This window comes from Cherax quadricarinatus, chromosome 2 (assembly GCF_038502225.1).
Source record: "Cherax quadricarinatus isolate ZL_2023a chromosome 2, ASM3850222v1, whole genome shotgun sequence".
Classification (NCBI taxonomy): Eukaryota; Metazoa; Arthropoda; class Malacostraca; order Decapoda; family Parastacidae; genus Cherax; species Cherax quadricarinatus.
The window spans coordinates 61,159,069-61,171,987 of NC_091293.1; the positions used below are offsets into that span (position 1 = coordinate 61,159,069).

Below are 12,919 nucleotides of genomic sequence, written 5' to 3' on the forward strand. Positions count from 1 at the left end.
GCCTAACTATTTTAGAATAATTAATATAATTAATTAATTAAAACCATCCTTGTTTCAGAGACCGTATTGGTCACAAATTAGCTGAGCAAGCAAGTCAAAAACACAGAAACAAGAAATGCAAAGCTATACTGGCAGCCAAGTGCAACTTGGCAACTCCATCAAACAAGTTTGGTCAACAATCATCCCTGGAGAGAGTAACCTCTATGTCACCAGCAGCACAAAAACTTTTGACAACTAAGCTTGGAGTAGGACAAAGCACGGATAAAGCTCTTCGAGCTTCTTATACACCATCTCCTAGTGTGCGGCATGGCTCAGCTACCCCAGGGCCTGTAACTCCCAATATTGCCTACCTTCCTACCTCATGTAGAGGCATCACGCCAAAACTCCAGACTCGGAAAAAAGTTGCAAATACCGGATGTGCCGCTGAAGGAGAGTCTTCACTGGGACTCACTGACAACTTGCTTAACCTGCCAAAGAGATCCAAGAGTGCCTCAACACAAGACAGTGACAAAACAGAAAATGCCAGGAAATGTGCTGCAGATTTCTTTTAATAATCCACTACTGGACTGTATTCATTGTTAGTTTTATTGTTTGTGAACCTGCACCTATGTATATATTTTAAAATATACATTAAATCTGTATGAGTCATACATTTATGTACATATAATTTACATTCTGTCCAGATATATAAAGTTATGTACTGTATGCTTGTTTCATTTGTACGGAAAGTAGGAAATAATAATTAGATAATATATTTTGAATAAATAACCATTTTATGTTCATTGCTAAGAAACTTGATATTATACCTGAATTTTTGTGCTAATGATTTTTTCTTCATCAATAGAGGTTTGCTAGTTAATTTTAATCTTACTACAAACAATTTCTCAGGTATGTGTAGAATTAATGTTCTTCTTTCTTTCAACACACTGGCCGTATCCCACCGAGGTGGGGTGGCCCAAAAGGAAAAACAAAAGTTTCTCCTTTTACATTTAGTAATATATACAGAAGAGGTTACTAGCCCCTTGCTCCCGGCATTTTAGTTGCCTCTTACAACACGCATGGCTTACGGAGGAAGAATTCTGTTCCACTTCCCCATGGAGGTAAGAGGAAATAAACAAGAACAAGAACTAGAAAGAAAATAGAAGAAAACCCAGAGGGGTGTGTATATATATGCTTGTACATATATGTGTAGTGTGACCTAAGTGTAAGTAGAAGTAGCAAGACGTACCTGAAATCTTGAATGTGTATGAGACAATAAAAAGACACCAGCAATCCTACTATCGTGTAAAACAATTACAGGGTTCCGTTTTACACTCACTTGGCAGGATGGTAGTAACTCCCTGGACAGTTGCTGTCTACCAACCTACTACGTAAGGCGAAACGCTCTAAAGCGGGGCCTTACTGTATACATTTTATTTGTCATGCATTCTACATTGCCACGATAAGCCTGAGTCACCTAGACATGAGAGAATGGGTGTGCGCACTCACTGTGCGCCATATTAAAATAATTGGGGATGCTTGGGTACCATATGCTCTTTTTTCCTATTAAAAAACAACAATTTGTTTTTTCTCAAAAAATTTAGGGCACTACGGGAGAGAACGTATATATACAGTGGACCCTCGAGTTTCGGCAGCATCAGCTTTCCTACTGTAAGAAAATATCATGGCAACCTTTAACATCAACAGCTAGCTGTGAACAGCCTTCAACATCAACAGCTAGCTGTGAACAGCCTTCAACATCAACAGCTAGCTGTGAACAGCCTTCAACATCAACAGCTAGCTGTGAACAGCCTTCAACATCAACAGCTAGCTGTGAACAGCCTTCAACATCAACAGCTAACCTTCAATAGCCTTCAACATCAACAGTTAGCTTTCAACAGCCTTCAATGTCAACAGCAACATACACTCCTTCAAAAGTTTCACACGTCTCCAAAACGAATCAAATTAGTTGAAGAATTAGAGGATGATGGTCTGCTATCTCATGATTTGATTTAATAACTACATTGCCACTCACCTCTCACATATTCATATTAAGTAATTTAAAGTAAGTAATAAATGTACTCTGTGTATTTTCACTTTTCATTGTATTTTTTAATGCCTAGTTCTATTGCTAATTTAATATATGTCAGTGTAAATATGTTATCTAGCATTTATAAGGGGGAAAAAAAAAAGTGTTCCACTTTACGGCGGTAGCCTGGAACCTAACCAGCCGCATAAGTGAGGCCCTACTGTAATTTAAATCTTATAACATGTAAACCACACATTGTAAGCTTTACAAGGAAATAAATATTTGTATTTGTATTGTATAACCACTCGCTTCTTTGTGACTGTCAATATGACTTCACAAGAGGTCGCTCTGCTGCTGATCTACTGTTTAACCTCCCCACTATGTGGTTCCAGTCATTGGATAAATCCAAGACCAGCTGTAGTAGCACTTGATATTGATGGTGCTCTCAACAGAGTATGGCACCAGGGACTCATGGCAAAACTGCAAGCACTAGGAGTCTCTGGCTCTGCATTATGCCTCTTTATGAATTACCTTCCAGGTAGATCTCAAAGCGTAGTTCTTAGCGGGACAAGTGCTCCAGTTCCCCGAATTAAGCCTGAATGCCTTCCACATCCCCCCCCCTAGGTGCTGTATAATCCTCCGGGTTTAGCACTTCCCCCTTGATTATTATAATAATAATTAGCGGGACAAAATCAACAAGACATTCACTCGGTTCGAGTTTTCCACTGGGAAGTGCGCTTGGGCAATTGCTATGGAATGTCTACTTCAATGACCTCTTTCATCTCACCCCAGACTCTCATGCTTATGCAGATGACTGTACTTGACATTTACTTATCCAAGAGAGGAAATGCCAGCTGCTCTTAGTAATATCAATCACCAGCTTACAGCTATATCAGCCTGAAAAAAGCAATGGCAGGTTACATTTACTTCTGAGAAAACACAAATGATAATGGTCACTAGGCCCCATGATGGTAAAGCTGGAGCAGTGGTAAGAATGAATGGGAGAGTGTTGAAACTCTGGGATGAGGTTGATATCTTAGAGGTGAAAATTGATTCCAAACTGACTATGAAGCCCCTCATAGTAAATCTTGCAAGCAAAGTACCAAAGAAACTATCAGTAGAGGCTGCAAGACTGTATGAGGAACAAGTGTGCTCACACCTTGAGTATGCTCCACCTTTTTGAATTGCATGTCCCATCTCATATACAACTTCTTAACAGAAAAGAGAAAGACAGCTCATCTCTTGCCTAGACCTGGACTGGATAAATCTGTCATTTCAGCAGAGCCTCTGATACCAGAGGGATGTGGATGGCCTTACTGTTATATACAAGGCCAATGTTGTCAATGTACCCCTCACTGTATTGTTTTATATGCTGCAATGTTATTTGTGTCCACCAGTGTCCCCGGAATCAACCATCATGAAAAATAAATTTCATAATACAGAAAAAACGGACAATCAGCAAAATCATACAGCCCCTTCCCTCTATTAGACCTTGAATTGGAAGGTTCACCATACATGAGTATGCATACATGCACAAAATACTTAGGGGAATTGATAGAGTAGACAGGGATAGGCTGTTTGAGGCAAAAAATGGGAACTTGGGGACACAGCTGGATGTTAAAGACAGATGAACTAAACCAAAGGGATGTCAGGAAGCATTTCTTCAGTCTCAGGATGGTTGGAAAATGGAATGATGTCAGTGAAGAAATGGTGGAGGCAAGATGTATACAGGAGGCCCCCGCTTTAGTGTTTCTCTGTATATACAGCATTTTGCTAATTCAGCAGTTTTCAATTACACCCATTCTTCATTTATTCAGACTTCCTACAATAAATATATTTACCACTTACTATAAGTTAAGGTCGAAAACATTTTAAGATGAATAATGTACGTATGTACAGTACTGTATAAACCATATCACGGGCGGGGTTAGAACCCGCGATCAGAGAGTCTCAAAACTCCAGACCGTCATATTAGCCACCGGGCCAGCTAGCCACAATAAGATTCATCCAACTAGGTATATTTATACACCATAGGAACGTTACCACAAATGCAAATTTTTACAGACGAATCTCCAGCTAGCGTGGCCGTGAGGAACTAGCTCAAGTCCCCTCAAAGCTGTCCACATGACTCACGAAATCATAATGACATAACTGCAAACAAACCATACCACAAGTGGGGTTAGAAACCGCGATCAGAGAATCTCAATCGTATCATTACGATTTCGTGAGTCATGTTGACGGCTTTGAGGGGACTTGAGCTAGAGTTCGTCACAGCCACACTAGCTGGAGATTCATCTGTAAAAACTTGCATTTGTGGTCACAGTGGTGCCTATGCTAACCTTCCTATGGTGTATAAATATACCTAGTTGGATGAATCTTATTGTGGCTAGCTGGCACAGTGGCTAACATGACGGTCTGGAGTTTTGAGACTCTCTGATCACGGGTTCTAACCCCGCCTGTGGTATGGTTTGTTTGCAATCATGTCATTACAATTTTGTGAGTTATGTACTGTACAGTGGACCCCCGCATAGCGGACGCCTTGCATAGCGGACAATCCGCATAGCGGACGCTTTGTTCGCTAAAATTTTGCCCCGCATAGTGGACAAAAACCCGCTCAGCGGCCTTCGTCCGAGACGCGTCCAATGTGCGCCCTCAGCCAGCCTCACATGTGCCGCCCGTGCCATTGTTTACCAGCCAGCCTCCGCGGTAACATTCAAGCATACACTCGGAATATTTCGTATTATTACAGTGTTTTCGGTGCTGTTTCTGGAAAATAAGTGACCATGGGCCCCAAGAAAGCTTCTAGTGCCAACCGTACACCTCAAAGGGTAAGAATACCCATTGAAATGAAGAAAGAGATCATTGATAAGTATGAAAGTGGAGTACGTATCACCGACCTGGTCAGGTTGTACAAGAAACCAAAATCAACCATCTCTTCTATTGTGGGCAAGAAAACGGCAATCAAGGAAGCTGTTGTTGCCAAAGGTTTAACTGTGTTTTCGAAACAAAGATCGCAAGTGATGGAAGATGTTGAGAGACTCTTATTGGTGTGGATAAATGAGAAACAGCTAGCAGGAGATAGCGTCTCTCAAGCGATCATATGTGAAAAGGCTAGGAAGTTGCATGACGATTTAATTAAAAAAATGCCTGCAACTAGTGATGATGTGAGTGAATTTAAGGCCAGCAAAGGTTGGTTTGAGAGATTTAAGAAGCGTAGTGGCATCCATAGTGTGATACGGCATGGTGAGGCTGCCAGTTCGGACCACAAAGCGGCTGAAAAATATGTGCATGAATTCAAGGAGTACATAGAAACTGAAGGACTGGAACCTGAACAAGTGTTTAATTGTGATGAAACAGGCCTGTTCTGGAAGAAAATGCCAAGCAGGACCTACATTACTCAGGAGGAAAAGGCACTCCCAGGACATAAGCCTATGAAAGACAGGCTTACTTTGTTGATGTGTGCCAATGCTAGTGGTGATTGCAAAGTTAAGCCTTTATTAGTGTATCACTCTGAAACTCCCAGAGCGTTCAGGCAAAAGAATGTCCTCAAGGATAATTTGTGTGTGCTGTGGAGGGCAAACAGTAAGGCATGGGTCACTAGGGAATTTTTCTATAACTGGTTACACCATGCATTTGCCCCCAATGTGAAAGATTACCTAACTGAAAAGAAATTAGACCTTAAGTGCCTCCTGGTGTTAGACAATGCCCCTGGTCATCCTACAGACGTGGCAGAGCGACTTTATGGGGACATGAGCTTCATTAAGGTGAAGTTTTTGCCTCCTAATACCACTCCTCTCCTGCAGCCCATGGACCAGCAGGTCATTTCCAACTTCAAGAAACTGTACACAAAAGCTCTGTTTCAAAAGTGCTTTGAAGTGACCACAGACACTCGATTGACTCTAAAAGAGTTTTGGAAGGATCACTTTAATATCCTCAATTGTGTAAACCTTATAGGTAAGGCTTGGGAGGGAGTGACTAAGAGAACCTTGAACTCTGCTTGGAAGAAACTGTGGCCAGAATGTGTAGACAAAAGGGATTTTGAAGGGTTTGAGGCTAACCCTGATAGGAGTAGTATACCAGTTGAGGAATCAATTGTGGAATTGGGGAAGTCCTTGGGGTTGGAGGTTAGTGGGGAGGATGTGGAAGAGTTGGTGGAGGAGGACAATGAAGAACTAACCACTGATGAGCTGATAGATCAACTTCAAGAGCAAGAGGCCAGACCTGGGGAAACTGGTTCAAAGGAGGGGAGAGAGAAATTGAAGGAATTGCCTACTTCAAAGATTAAGGAAATGTGTGCAAAATGGCTTGAAGTGCAAACCTTTTTTGATGAAAATCACCCTCACACAGCTATTGCAAGCCGTGCTGGTGACTGCTACAATGACACTGTTGTGAACCACTTTAGACAAATCATAAAGGAACGAGAGGTACAGGCCACTATGGACAGATATGTTGTGCGAAAGAAGTCCAGTGACTCTGAAGCTGGTCCTAGTGGCATTAAAAGAAGAAGGGAAGTAACCCCAGAAAAGGACTTGCTACCTCAAGTCCTAATGGAAGGGGATTCCCCTTCTAAACACTAACACTCTCTCTCCCCTCCTCCCATCCCATCAATCATCACCAGATCTTCAATAAAAGTAAGTGTCATGTAATTGTGCATGCCTTTTTCAGTTTGTGTGTACTAAAATTAACATTTTTTTGTGGTAAAAAAAATTTTTTTTCATACTTTTGGGTGTCTTGCACGGATTAATTTTATTTCCATTATTTCTTATGGGGAAAATTCATTCGCATAGCGAACATTTCGCATAACAGCCAGCCCTCTTGCACGGATTAAGTTCGCTATGCGGGGGTCCACTGTATATGCATTTTTTAGGCCTAACTCTATTGCTCACTTAATATGATAGTGTAAACATATTCTTTCTTTCCTTCAACAAACTGGCTGTATCTCACCGAGTCAGGGTGGCCCAAAAAGAAAAACAAAAGTTTCTCTTTTTAAATTTAATAATTTATACAGGACAATGGGTTAAACAAACCATACCATGGGCGGGGATAGAACCTGCGATCAGAGAGTCTCAAAACTCCAGACTCTCTGATCGCGGGTTCTATCCCGCCCGTGGTATGGTTTGTTTGCAATCGTGTCATTACGATTTCGTGAGACAATGGGTTACAAGCCTCTTGCTCCTGGTATTTTAGTCACCTCTTACAACATGCATGGCTTACGGAGGAATAATTCTGTTCCACTTCCCCATGGATTGTAAACATGTTATCAGGTTTTTAAATGCATTTGAAAGTGTAAGAAGGCTATGCTTCACATTACAGTGATTTTTTGTTTTACAGCAGTAGCCCAGAACCTAACATGCTGTATAAGTGGGGCCCACCTGTATGTAAATTCACTGAATATGACATTTCATAGTTTTTAAAATAAATTATAAAAAAAAGAGTTACCTGCATGCATGTACACACTGTACACAACATGCCCCATGTGCCTATAATTTTAAAATGCATCAGAACTTTCACACCTGAAAAGGAGTAAGGTTTTCAGTTTTTTTTTATTTTTCCCCAAGTCAGCCGTCTCCCACCGAGGCAGGGTGATCCAAAGAGAAAGAAAATCTCCAAAAAGAAAATACTTTCATCATTCAACACTTTCACCTCACTCACACATAATCACTGTTTTTGCAGAGGTGCTCAGAACACAACAGTTTAGAAGCATATATGTATAAAGATACACAACATATCCCTCCAAACTGCTAATATCCCAAAACCCCTCCTTTAGAGTGCAGGCATTGTACTTCCCATTTCCAGGACTCAAGTCCGGCTATATAAAAATAACCGGTTTCCCTGAATCCCTTCACTAAATATTACCCTACTCACACTCCAACAGATCGTCAGGTCCCAAATACCATTCGTCTCCATTCACTCCTATCGAACACGCTCATGCACGCCTGCTGGAAGTCCAAGCCCCTCGCCCACAAAACCTCCCTTACCCCTTCCAACCTTTTCGAGGACGATCCCTACCCCTCCTTCCTTCTCCTACAGATTTAAATGCTCTCCATGTCATTCTACTTTGATCCATTCTAAACCATACCCCCAGCCGGGATTGAACCCGCGGTCATAGAGTCTCAAAACTCCAGCCCGACGCGACGGGCTGGAGTTTTGAGACTCTATGACCGCGGGTTCAATCCCGGCCGGGGGTATGGTTTATTTGCAATCGTGTCATTACGATTTCTTGAGTCTTGATCCATTCTCTCTAAATGACCAAACCACCTCAACAACCCCTCTTCAGCCCTCTGACTAATACTTTTATTAACTCCACACCTTCTCCTAATTTCCACACTCCGAATTTTCTGCATAATATTTACACCACACATTGCCCTTAGACAGGACATCTCCACTGCCTCCACCCGCCTCCTCGCTGCTGCATTCACAACCCAAGCTTCACACCCATATAAGAGTGTTGGTACTACTATACTTTCATACATTCCCTTCTTTGCCTCCATAGATAACATTTTTTGACTCCACATATACCTCAACGCACCACTCGCCTTTTTTCCTTCATCAATTCTATGATTAACCTCATCCTTCATAAATCCATCTGCCGACACATCAACTCCCAAATATCTAAAAACATTGACTTCTTCCATACTCCTCCTCCCCAATTTGATATCCAATTTTTCTTTATCTAAATCATTTGATACCCTCATCACCTTACTCTTTTCTATGTTCGTTTTCAACTTTCTACCTTTACACACACTCCAAAACTCATCCACTAACCTTTGCAATTTTTCTTTAGAATCTCCCATAAGCACAGTATCATCAGCAAAAAGTAACTGTGTCAATTCCAATTTCAGTCTTATATTGTATTAATATTTTTCTCACTTTATTCATATTTTTCTCCTAATATTTTCAAAAGTGACATTCTATGGCAGTCAAAGAGATTAATTAATTTTAGCTGATCTCCATCAAGTCAAGTTATCCCTCCTTATACCAAATATTACTACTATTTTCTAAAGCCAGAGAGAAAACTCAAACTTGCTAGTTGGGGGAAAAATATTTTAAAATGGAGGTTAAATAAAGTCAAACTCTTTTCAAGTGAAAAATAATTTGAGTTGAGTAACCTCCCCTTCCCATTAATGACTCTCATGTATTCAACAGGCCTTCATGCTAACAAGCTAAATCACAAGCCTTGCAATAAAGGTGTAGCAGATTCACCAGCTAAATAATTTGCAATAATCTTTCCAAAAACCATCTAAAATGTATGGCTGATGTTCAACAACACGTCAACATACATAGGACATTATGTCTTCACATTCATAAGTAATAATCTTAGAATCAATGAATTTACCATTTTAATTATACTGCTTTCGTTCATTTTTTATGGAATTAGAGTTATATATATAACTATATACATGGAATTAGAGCCATACAAAGAGGGAGTCTCATACAGTAGATCTGTGTTATCAATATGTCCTTGGTCCCATGATGTCTGAATGCACTGGAATTTATCTGTATATTCAAGGATGATGCAGTAATATCTCATGCTATCCAGCAAACTTGACTGACTTCATAGGAAGATCAGCTCCAGGGACACTAATGCTTTTCACTAAACATATACACTACTATATTTTGATAAAATTTATATGAATGCAGTAAAATAATCAACAACTCTTATTCATTTAATATTTAATTTAAAATTGCTATACATAAATCAAAATTATACACATTCAACTCAGGTGAAAGACAAATTATTCTATAAAGTCCTGTTCCCAATGACTATTTATAATTTAAATTAATAATGGTACATTATAATACATGTATATGCTATACATTCTGTGGGAAGACCTATATATTAGACAAATTCTTAATGATGATAAGGTGAATTATAAACAAAATGAGATGATTTATTAAAGCATAAGCTGCTATACCTTACAAATTTATAGTGAAAGACCTCCAGATTTATACAAAAATAAAATACTGATGATCTAATTACTGCATATCAGCAACATTATACTGTACGTTAAATCAATACAGTGGACCCCCGCATAACGATCACCTCTGAATGCGACCAATTATGTAAGTGTATTTATGTAAGTGCGTTTGTACGTGTATGTTTGGGGGTCTGAAATGGACTAATCTACTTCACAATATTCCTTATGGGAACAAATTCGGTCAGTACTGGCACCTGAACATACTTCTGGAGTGAAAAAATATCGTTAACCGGGGGTCCACTGTATATTAAATATTAACTCAGGGAATAGACAGGATTCAGCCCTTGGCATAGTAGTCCTAAAATTATCAGGACAATTCTGGCATAGCTCAATGGGGGGAGCATCTGCTTGTTAATTGTGGAATAGCACAGTGGGGGAGCATCTGCTTGTTAATTGTGGAATAGCACAGTGGGAGGAGCATCTGCTTGTTAATTGTGGAATAGCACAGTGGGGGGAGCATCTGCTTGTTAAATTTAGGATTGCCATGACAACTGGATGCATCCTGTCTACTCTATGAGTTGTTTATAATTGCATTATTACAATTTTCCAAGTTATTAAATACTAAACTAATGCATTTGAAACAGATGTCTTACATTAATGCAATATTATATACTGTAATGCAGAAATCACTGAACACTGCTTTAAATATCCAATTCCAACACTCATTTCACACTCCTTCTTTAAGGGGTTCATTTGTTTCATCAATTCCATCAGAATCTTTCAGTGTGGGAAGAGGCACAAATACCGCAGAGAAAAGATTTATGCAAACTAACACTTTAACTGCAACTGTTGTTACATCAGAGAATGTAGCAAGTGCAAGGAGAGATGTCAGCAATCTTCCCGATGCATCCACTATTGCAAAAAACTTATGTCTTCTAACCTGCAAAGTCAGTTGGCAAATTAAAACAATGAAATACAATTAATTTAAAGCATAAGAAATATCTTAAATATTTAGATGAAATGCCAACACAATACTTCCTAGGAGAGTAGCTTATGTGAATAAACTACAGTTAGTCTCAATCTGTAAACAATCCACTGGCAATGAATAATAAGACATTTCATTACATTACATTTTATTACAGCTGTAAACCCATGAGGGCCAGACAGTCTAGCCAAGACAATACAGTGGTACCTCTGTATACATCCTTAATCTGTTCCAGGATGTTATGCCTTTTGGTAAATACTAGTGCTTAGTTCTTATTTTCAGAGAATTCAGGCATAACAATTCTGACAGAGAGTTTGGGATAGAAATTAAACTTCCACTAAAAGCTTACTTTTAATGAAAGACATTCATTTGCTTATAAAATAGAGGATATGTATTAATGTACATAATCCAGGTTTTCCATAATATAGAGTATATTATCCAGTGAATCTTTACACAACAATTAGTCCTTTATACACTCCTATACTTTTGTCAAATAGCATAGAGTCATCTTACACAAGACATAATACATATACAATACACTTCTTCATCTATAAGTTGCTTACTCTTCACAGAGAGTTATCAAGGTAACCTTTCAGTACAGCAATGTAAATTCTATGTAGTTACAGACATAGAAGTTTAATCGACTAAAACATAATAAGACAATCCAATGGATGTGGTCTAGTTGGAGGGTAAATCCACACTGCTCCAAGCTAACAACCAAGCTTGGGAGTTGGGTGGGGGTCCTGTAACACTGACCCAGACAAAGGGGAAGGGGGTGTAGGTGAGCACAGGAGAAGTGGAGTTAAATTATACACTCAAGAGGTTGGATCGTTATAGAATTATCTAGCCTCTTTATACGAAACAGCAAACATTATACACATACATATATACATAATTGTCTAAATAACTAGAGGACCAAGATGATGACGATGATGATGTGAATAACAGACAATAGCACAAGGTCGGACATTTTCAATTTAGCTAATAAAGGAAATGAGCACCATGTAATATTAAATAAGATAGTAAAGATGAAAAAGGGCATTGATATCACAACACAGAACCTTGGACTTATACCAAACAGGAACATATACCAAATGAATTTTCCCATAAGAAATATAGGGAAAACAGTTAATCTGTTCCCCATGAAAAAAAAAATCCTATTGTTACTGGCATATTATACATTGATGGGGTTGTATAAAATAATTTAAACACTGCTTAATACTAAAATATGTAATTTAAACACTGCTTAATACTAAAAGACATACAAAAAACTAGTGTAACAATCCATTAGCTAGTAAGATAAATTAGTTAAGTATCATAATTATTAAGTCCAACACAATACTTATTCAAAAACCTAATTGTAGAGTCACTCTCATTCTTACGATTACAAACACTGATCCAGATTTTAACCTTTTATTTAATGGCTTACACGAAGCAAACAACAACTGTAATTATTATACAGCAGACCAAGCCAAGATATTACTCAGAGGCAACAATAACATAACTATCTTTAACCCCTTGACTGTCGCAACCCCAAATCCTGAGGTGTCTCCTGGTGTCGCAAAAAAAAAAAAAAAAAAAATTCTTATGAAACGATAGAGAATCTTTTCCTGATTGTAATGACACCAAAAGAACAAAATTTGATGGAAAACTGACGGAATTACACTCACACAAAGTTAGCGACATTGGCAATATTTACGAATCGGCGATTTCGCCCACTTTGAGCCCTACTTTTGGCTAATTCCATTGTTCCAGTTGACCAAACTCATAGCTATTTCTTTAGAACTCCATTTTTTCTATCGACTGAATACAAGAAACTGCCCATTTACCAATTTCAACTACCCAATAATGTGGTCAGAAATTTGCAATTTGGCCAATTTCACAAAAATTAAAAAATATGACAATTTCAAAATAGGGTCCAGAATGAACAATGCAGACATTCCTGGCTCTAAAATAACATTTTCTTTGTTCATCAGTCACGTCTCAAGGCCCCTCTGATATCACTCT

General features: G+C 38.9%; 2 protein-coding genes across 10 annotated transcripts in view; one reads left to right on the forward strand and one right to left on the reverse strand.

Annotated features, from left to right (window-relative positions):
- The window catches only part of Es2 (ess-2 splicing factor homolog), a 90,474-nt gene extending 88,644 nt beyond the window's left edge, over window positions 1–1,830 (forward strand). For 4 of the 5 annotated variants that reach the window (XM_070088656.1, XM_070088652.1, XM_070088666.1 and 1 more), the window contains exon 7: window positions 59–705. In XM_070088656.1, the coding sequence (XP_069944757.1) occupies window positions 59–551 (493 nt within the window). In that variant the 3' untranslated portion in view covers window positions 552–705. Of the gene's footprint in view, window positions 1–58; window positions 706–1,583 lie in introns of those variants that run through there. The other variant, XM_070088669.1, reaches the window with a different exon arrangement.
- Window positions 1,831–9,665: 7,835 nt separating this feature from the next.
- LOC128700761 (UDP-N-acetylglucosamine transporter TMEM241) overlaps window positions 9,666–12,919 on the reverse strand; it is a 132,849-nt gene continuing 129,595 nt past the window's right edge. For all 5 annotated transcript variants that reach the window (XM_070088698.1, XM_070088680.1, XM_070088688.1 and 2 more), the window contains one exon: window positions 9,666–10,867. In XM_070088698.1, coding sequence (XP_069944799.1) covers window positions 10,655–10,867 — 213 coding nt within the window. In that variant the 3' untranslated portion in view covers window positions 9,666–10,654. The remainder of the gene's footprint in view (window positions 10,868–12,919) is intronic.